Source organism: Sparus aurata, chromosome 11 (assembly GCF_900880675.1).
Source record: "Sparus aurata chromosome 11, fSpaAur1.1, whole genome shotgun sequence".
In the NCBI taxonomy this organism is placed as follows: Eukaryota; Metazoa; Chordata; class Actinopteri; order Spariformes; family Sparidae; genus Sparus; species Sparus aurata.
In genome coordinates this window covers 21,297,422-21,305,968 of record NC_044197.1, presented here as the reverse complement: position 1 = coordinate 21,305,968, position 8,547 = coordinate 21,297,422, and the positions used below count along the sequence as shown (strand labels likewise).

The 8,547-nt window shown below is 40.1% G+C and overlaps 1 protein-coding gene across 4 annotated transcripts; it reads left to right on the top strand.

Annotated features, from left to right (window-relative positions):
- The first annotated feature begins 2,959 nt into the window (after positions 1-2,959).
- Positions 2,960-8,511, top strand: cluap1 (clusterin associated protein 1). 4 transcript variants are annotated; one of them, XR_003985983.1, is made up of 14 exons: positions 2,960-3,049; positions 3,586-3,653; positions 3,776-3,887; positions 4,165-4,249; positions 4,355-4,534; positions 5,037-5,132; positions 5,483-5,566; positions 5,664-5,797; positions 6,026-6,167; positions 6,597-6,669; positions 6,764-6,870; positions 7,112-7,161; positions 7,393-7,452; positions 8,149-8,220. XR_003985983.1 is itself a non-coding variant. In XM_030433657.1 (14 exons), the coding sequence occupies exons 2-14, from the start codon at positions 3,632-3,634 to the stop codon at positions 8,323-8,325; spliced, it is 1,326 nt and encodes a 441-aa protein (XP_030289517.1). In that variant the 5' UTR covers positions 2,960-3,049; positions 3,586-3,631; the 3' UTR covers positions 8,326-8,511. The 4 variants fall into 4 exon arrangements, 3 of the variants coding, with proteins under 3 accessions (XP_030289517.1, XP_030289521.1, XP_030289518.1); XM_030433657.1 differs by having other exon boundaries at positions 6,764-6,874; positions 8,149-8,511; XM_030433661.1 differs by lacking the exon at positions 7,393-7,452 and having other exon boundaries at positions 8,149-8,467.
- The last annotated feature ends 36 nt before the right edge of the window (positions 8,512-8,547 follow it).

Here is an 8,547-nt window from a genome sequence, read left to right as displayed (position 1 = left end):
AGCAGTTAGGGGTATTTTAGAATTTGGAGTGACAGAGGGCTGTTGAGGTTGATAGTACATTCAGGGAGTGTTGGGACTTGGTGGAGGTATGTGCTCTTATGATTGCCACTCTAATGTCAAGAATGAAGCTGGGTCATAAATCATTTTCTGTGAGAGTATCCTGGCTGTAGGTCAAATAGCAGTGTCTCCTGAGATGGTGTTTGCCAGAAGGTACTTCACTTAAAGGCTGTGCAGGCCTCATTAAGATTACTAATCAGTGTTCGTTTTGCTGTCAATAATGGATGATAGTGGTTACAGAACCATCCGATTTTGTAATCATCGGCTCTTCCAACCAGTGTTTCATCTGACACCACATTTTTTTTGAGACATTGCTGTGCAGTGAAGTCTTTCAGCCCTCAGGAGCCCCCTACTGACTTGTGAGCCCTGCTTCCTCCTGATCCTCCTACCTCTGCCATGATCAGCCCCACATGGAAGGCTGCTCTGAGGCATCAGTGATGCACCGTATTGTGTCTTATTGAATGTTTAAGGAGGTTCACAGATGTTATTACAAAAATGTACCAGAAGGATTGGCCATCGGGGGCCCTAAACATTTGCCTGGATTGGCGCTGCATGCAACAAGTAAAACTTCTGCATTAAAAAACGTTTTCAAATAAAAGCATGTACGACAAAAATACACTATAAGTATGAATAACTAAATGTAGAAGTAAAGTTATGTTTCCGTCAATCTGTTGCAATGTTTTCTTCAGTTTATTTTCTTGTATATTTGGTAACTTAAAGGGTTTCAGGTACAGCTGAATGATAACACAAAAACATAGTATGCAGTGGGTCCACTTAAATATATATAGAAGATGAAGAGTAACATGTACTCTTATTGTAAATATTTGGCTTTTTCACGTACTTACACGTTTTCATGTACATTATCCAAACACTATTTAATTTCCTCTTTTTTTAAGTGAAATATTAAACGTATTGTATTTATAAGTTGAGAAAAAAACCTTTGTGAGGATGAAAATATGGTCACAGTTTTAACTGGAGGAGCAGTATTCACTCTTAAAACAAGATTCCAGGAAGTAACTTAACTTTGACCAAGATGTTTTTATACAAGCACATTTACTTTATCTTGTGTATAGTAGAAACCATAGCCTTCTTCTGCTTTACACCACAGTTCCACCCCTTTATTCAGTGTGTTCATTTTCAACTCTGATTTTAAGGCCCTTGAAATGATAATAAGAAGCTTTATGGTTAACATCGTGCAAGTAATAAGAATATTGCGCTTTCTAAAATATGCTGGTGTATACTGACACCTGCTGATGACTGAATGCCACTTCAAAACACACACACGCCTGCCACATTTCCATTATGGCTGCCAGACACATGAAACCAATGAGTACAGAAAGCACGTCGTATTACATGATGGTCATTTATTGCATTTTTCCTTAATCATTCACGCTTTGTCTTTATACAAAAGTACGCATAACATTTTCCACACACTCCTCTCTTCCAGAATTAATCGTTAGGCCTGACTGGTCTGTCTTTAAAGTTGAGGGATCGTGCTTCTGTGCACATTGGTCCTGAACCCCTCAGCCACCTCCATGTTGCTGCTGCTGCGTCGCAGCCCGGTGCCTCACCACTCATCCGCGGCCCTGTTTGAGTCCTCGTCCGCTACGGCACAGTCCAGGCGCTGAACACCAGGAAGCGCCAGGTCCCTTTCGTTTAGCTTCTCCAGAAACGAGGAGAGCAGACGTTTGTTTAAATGGTCCGTCAGGGTCCTTTCTTCTTCGACCCGCTCCTTGGCGACGTTTCCACCAGACTCCACTTCCTCCTCCTCGGCGTCCGCGCTGTGCTGCGGAGGGGCCGGCCGGCGGTTCAAGGACAAGCCGTTCGACTGCTCGTCCTCCCCGGGCTGCTGCTCCGTCCAGCTCCCGGCGTCCGCCCCTGATTCCGTTTCCATCCGTGATATTAAAGTGGTCTGCAGGGCGGCATTCTCCAGCTCTTTCAGGCGTTTACTGTGGAGGCCGCAGGCAGGAGGAGGCTCATTACCAGCCGGGTTGTTGTTGCTGTGAGGCGGCTCACCAGTTTGCTCCATCATGTTCTGCGTTAGTGCAGCCCACAGACAGACCTCTGAGGGGCAGGCTGACGGGTGTCGCCCCCCTGCGGCCAGACACGGGCACTACTGCGTCAACACGCACACTGTGGACCTCTGCCAGTGAAAGAAATTGGTAGAAGTGTATGCATCAGTCCTTTAATCACTTAAAAGCACTCTCACGATTACACAGTGCTCCATTTCATGTACGTAGAAAAAACAATTTTCAATTAAGGAATAGTACAGGAGCATCATATTAATTTGTATGTAAACTTCATCTTTGTTCTAACTAGTAACTAGAGCTGTTAAAGGAAAAAACAGCAGCAGCAAACATGCTGTTTGACCACACTGAGAGTCATGCATGTGTGTCAATGGAATGCTGTCCAAATCAAGTGATGTATAGAAAGCTAGCTGCAAGATAAAATGTAGTTGGGTAAAAATTATATTTTCTGCTGCATGACAGCGAAGAGTAGGAATAAAGTGCCTTAAGATGGAACTCAGAAAGGCCCTATATAAAATGTGTATGTACATCTATGTATTATCTATCATAATAATCTTAATAATAACATTTATTTGTAAAGATATTTTTGGTAGTGCAAATGTAAACACTAGACAACAAACATAAACAGTAAATTCTGACCAGCTTCAAATTAATACATTCATAAATTCCCTATTTCATCACTGGCCACTTCCCCAAGTGGTTTTCCAACAAACTTTGCAACAATGACAGCCCGAACTTCTTAAGAACTGTCTTGAGGTACATTTTGGCTACGTTTGTTGATTCCAAAGCCGTCAGTTGATGTCAATTTACTCATAAATGTGCCCAAATCAACATCAGAAATAAAACGCAGATGGAGCTGACGCCACCATCATTTGGCCGCTTTGAGCTTCCGTAGAGCAAGAATCGGTTGCCATAGAGACCATCCCTGGTAGAGCGAACGAACCTCTAAGCTAGCAACAACACCGGTAGGTAACAAACCATTATTAGGTCCGCAAACACGATATGGCACGTTTGCTATCTGCTGATCGGGTAGTTTATAAAAATATTCTCTTGTAGCGACATGCTAACCTGCTATTTACCTTCAGTGACATGAGGCCTTAGCTTTTTGATTTGGTCGATCTAGTAACAAGATAGCTAGTTAGCTATTAGCTATGTAGTGACAACTCTGCTAGAGAGTTCGTCTGACGTTACCTTGACACACACACATTCACTATTTTATTTAACATTAAACTTGCAGTTAGCCTTAACATAAATCACTAATGGTGCTGTTATATTGCACGAAGAGCTTTTTGTATCTTAAACCACCCTAAAATGATGATGGAAGTAGGCTATATTCATGTTATTTAAAAACACATTTATCTGAGAGTACTTCACAGTCTATTCAACACAGCTATAAAACCTTTGATGCTTTCCTTAAACGGACTCAAACGAAAATACACATTAATGTTCAGAGTCTGTAGCTTGTTTATCTGTAAACACATCTTCTCTCCTTTGCTGTCAGAAGAGGAACCAGTGCGTGTTTTGCGGTACTGTTCCTGCAGGTCAAAATGTCCTTCAGAGACTTAAGAAGTAAGTGATGCTCGCTATCTGCTCCATGCTGTATAATATAAACGATGACTTTCCTAACCAAACTGAAATCTGTTTTGTGTCAACGCTCAAGTTGGTAAGTTGTGTTGCATTTCATTTGACAGATTTCACAGAGATGATGAGGGCGTTGGGCTATCCTCGGTTGATATCTATGGAGAACTTCAGAACACCAAACTTCACTTTAGTGGCAGAAATCCTCATATGGCTTGTAAAGAGGTATACTTGAACTAAAAACAAAAGTCGAGGTTATTTAAGTGTAAAGTCCAATCCCAGAGATCTGTAATGGTTTCTGATTTTTACTCAGCTCAGTACATCAACTCTTGTTCTGTACTTTGGTTTTAACCTGCCCTGTGGTTTTGATGTAATGTATTTTTTTGTACTTGGATCAGCCAAAACTTGTGTATATAAATCATGTATGTAAATGGAGAATGCTGTAATATATTTTATTGTTCGTCTTTGGCTCTTTGTTCCTCTTTTTCTCCTTTACATGCAGATATGAGCCCCAGATGGATATCCCCACTGATGTCGATACAGAGTCAGACAGAATATTCTTCATCAAGGCCGTGGCCCAGTTTATGGTGATGCCTTTGCTTAACTTTACATATTGTACAGATTACTATTAGCTATTGAAAGCGTGCTGTTGCTGGTCAGTCTGTTCTGACCAGTGTCTCCCGTGGTTGCAGGCAACGAAAGCTCACATCAAGCTGAACACCAAGCGTCTCTACCAGGCCGATGGCTACGCAGTGAAAGAAATGCTGAAGATCACATCAGTGCTGTACAGCGCGATGAAAACAAAGCAGATGGCCCTGGGAGATCGAAGTGAGGAGGACAACAGCAAGTTTAAGTTTGACCTCGGATCACGGGTGAGATTTTCAAAGGATTATGTATGTTATGTTGAAAACCCAGCAAATGCCATATATTGTGCAGTAAAGCAGATTTCCTTTGTTTTATTAACTTACTTAACATAACATAACCTGATTTCAAAAGTTGGTCACCAGGTCTGGCCCATCTGCATGTTGACTCTCAGATTAAAACAATATAGTACAGCTGATGTTTTTAATACTTAGTAAATGTTAAACAAATATTGTATTGTAGTGTTAAGTTAATCTATAAACATTATTTGGATGGAATTTTATTAAGTTCCAACTAATTTTTACTAATTTACTAATACACTAATTTAATTTGCAATTGCATAATAAATAGTTTATACATCATTTGATTGTTAGTTAAAGGTGAAATAACTGTGAATTCAATTGACCATTTTTTGAATGATTATAATTATAATGTGTTGCCCTTTCTTTTATCAAATCCTAGGCAGAAGAGAAACTGATTTGCTGATAAAGTGTCGCTCTGTCTTCACTTTAGATTTCAGATCTTAAAACAGCTCGGCAGCTTGCATCTGAGGTCACAGCTAAAGGAGCATCTCTGTTTGATTTACTTGGAAAAGAGGTGGACCTAAGGGTAAGAGAAAAGAGACATTAACAGACACTCATATTTGTTTCCATTTTTCTTGAGTTAAATGTTTTGATAAAACCATAATCAAGAAACCATGCGCCCGCCCCTAACCCTTACCCAAGAGAATGATCTAATTTTTCTTCAAGAGAGTGCATTATTAAAGATTAATCTGACATATAACTGTTAATGGCCATCAAGTAACATTTGTACTGACGAGGGGGATAGCTTTGTTTTTCAGCAGTAAACCAAAACAGGGATGATAACAGTCACATTACAATACCATCTATTTGAAAAAAAACATCAGTAACAGTGATACAGGAGGTGCAGGAGTTAACTCATATTCAATGTCCCCACAGGAAATGAGAACTGCAGCCATCGCCAGACCTCTGGAGATCAACGAGACTGAAAAAGCCCTCAGAGCTGCCATCAAGGAGGTTTTGGTATGAATTTATCCTGAAAATGTGATATTTTTTGGGGGGAAAATTCACACAGGCCCTGTATTTATCTATGAGACGGCACTTTGTGGTCATTGTGTAGGAAAGTGTGGAGAAGACCAAAGACATGCTGGGCAATGTTGTGTCTGATGAAACCAGTCTGGACAACAAGATAGAGAAGAAGAAACAGGAGCTGGAGAGGAATCGAAAGAGGCTCCAGACACTGCAGAGTGTCAGGTCAGTTCACAACCTGAAAGGTATCAGATAAGAGTGATCCTACAGTACTTTTGATGAATTAAAAACAAAGTATGGAGTGAATGGGAATGAGCTTCAAATTTAGTTGAATTATTGGCACACTTTGTTCAAAACTTGTCATTGAAGCTTAAAGTTTTCTTTCGTCAGTCTTGGAAATGTCTGTGCTCAGCCCTTCTAAGTGCTTGTTTTTTGTTCCTGTCATATTTTTAGGCCGGCCTTCATGGATGAATATGAGAAGATTGAGGAAGACCTGCAGAAGCAGTATGAAACATTTGTGGAGAAGTTCAGAAACCTCTGCTTTCTAGAGTCTCAGCTGGATGAGTACCATAGACTGGAGCAGGAGAGATTTGAGGTGCGTGTATGATTAATAGAACATTGATTCTCAAATGTATGTGTATGTGAAACTGCTTGTATATAACTAACACTTCATTTGTAATTTTGCTGAAGCACGTTGACGCTTAACACTGTCTCAGTGATCCTATGTGTAACCCGGAGACCTATATTTGTTTGTGAAACTGAATTATAAAAACACACAAAAATACAAAATGTAAAACACAAAAATATGGAAATTAGTCAGTTTGTAAAAAATGCTTACCATCGATTAAGTCTTATTTTTTGGTCTAAAGAGAGCATAATCTTTCCTGTTCTCATGTTTTGTCTTCGGTAAACCATTGTTTTACTGCTACACCAAAGCATCTCTTGACATTCTGTGCAACTGACTGAATTTGACCTCTTCATTTTGGCTATACTGTATGCATTTGTCCGTGTCTTTCCTCTGCAGGAGGCTGAAAACACCCTGAGGATGATGCAGCACAAGCTGAGGGAGGAGGAGAGGGATCTGATGAAGAGTTCCTGTGAGACAATCAATCAAACACACTGTGAAAGCAAAGCAATAGTCACATGATCTTGAGGTTTCTTTATGATTCAAACAAAATATGTTTTCTGCAGTGAAAGATGAGGACTCTGACATGGATGTTCCAGAGGATGAAGGATCAGACAGTGACATGGAAGACATCCGACCTTCAAAGCCACGGCCCACACGAAATGGCATCATGGCAGGTAAAGGGAGGAGGGACAGACGTGATCTTTTTATTATCAATTATAAATTGCTTTGAAATATTTGCGAAGACTTAAGTTAATCATAGACAAAGCTATCTCCCTTTTGTTTTGCTTGTAATGATTCTGATTTGTTGTATATATATCTGCAGTTCAAAAATAAATGCCCTACATCAAATTTCACATAACTTAACAGCCTTCTTTCACATAAATTGAGTGTTGTGTCTGTTTGCACCATAGAAAGAGGAGCGCGGTTTATTGGGAACATGCAGGGCGGTGATAGTGATGAGGTCAGTAGCAACATCTATGCAAGATTCCTTAGTTTTCCTTTCCTAAAGACTCTTTTTTTTTGCTGATTCTGCTCCTAGTGGCCCAAGATGGTGCCCTCTGTGCTGTCGCTTGCTACACAATGACATGCTGTGTACTTCAATATTTAAAAACGTTTCACATCCTTTTGGTGTTCCATCTTGTACTCTATTCCATAATTTGCCTTTCTCTGTTATTCACTTGTATTTTAAAAGCCCTCTTTAGCTGTTTCCAGAAGGTCGATCCCTCATGCCAAAAAACAAAGGAAAGGAAAGGTTTGTGCAGGACCGGGATGTAGTCCACTACTCAAACATCTGTGTGTTAAAGGAAAAATCCACTCTCAACTTATCAGTGGGGTTTGTTTACCCAAAGCTTGCAGACTTGCAACAGTTTCTGCACTCTTGCTCTGCATGTAAGACTCTCAAAGTACACAAGAATATATGACTGTTTTTCTGCATCATACAACAATAAAAGCACGCATACAGTCACAACCTCTCTACCCTTGTCTTGATGCATCTAAAGAATTAGTATTTCTGTCTCTTTTTAAATTGCATTTTGGCTGTATAGCGTGAAACGTTAGTGCAGATGTTTTAATGCAGATGTTTGGGATGGATTTTTCCTTTATATTAGGTAAATGGTTTAACTGGTCCCTGTTGTTATCTGGCTCAAGGTGGACATGTCCCAGTTCAATAATTCACTGTCGGATTAGTTCAGGACAGGGTGTGTTTTCATGTCAGCTGAAGAGGTGATTGAGTCGTTAGATCTTCCTGCCTGATTAACGTTTTTGTAAGAAATTAGTTGGTTCAGTGTTTAGTTAGAATGACAAAATGTCCGTCCCTGTTGTAGTTCCACACTGTGTGTTGACTATTTGACCATGAAAGTGAAGATGACTATACGTGTTTAATATTTGATTCTTAAAACTATGAGCTTTTTGTTTTAATTGTCGTAATTATGTGTCCCTGCTGTTTCAGACTGAAGACAGCGAGATCGATGTGGACGAGGATGACGAGGAAGATGAAGAAGGAGAGGAGGAGGAGAGCAAGGATTTGGAGGATGACAGCCTGGAGGGCCCAGTGTCCAGGGGTGCTCGGCCCTCCAGGGCGGGCATGAGACCGCCTCTGATGGAGGAGAGCGACAATGACTTCTGAATGAAGAAGACACACACTGACAGACATGCAGATGAGCTCCAGCTCAGATTAGACCATCATTAGTTTTCAGAAACATGTATTTATCATGTTCCGTCATGTTGTTATTGCATTGTAAAACATCAGTATAGTTCTTACTTTTGAATATATGTGTAAACTGTTTGCCTTAATAAAATATTTTAAATGTTATTCCTCTTCTATGTATAACATTTTATTTTCTTTCAG

What these genes read in the sequence shown, in the direction of transcription:
- cluap1 (XM_030433657.1), top strand. Translation starts at nt 3,632, where the DNA reads ATGTCCTTCAGAGACTTAAGAA. An exon ending in GTCCTTCAGAGACTTAAGAA is followed by an intron (nt 3,654 to 3,775) that starts GTAAGTGATGCT and finishes TTCATTTGACAG; the next exon opens with ATTTCACAGAGATGATGAGG. An exon ending in GAAAAGAGGTGGACCTAAGG is followed by an intron (nt 5,133 to 5,482) that starts GTAAGAGAAAAG and finishes ATGTCCCCACAG; the next exon opens with GAAATGAGAACTGCAGCCAT.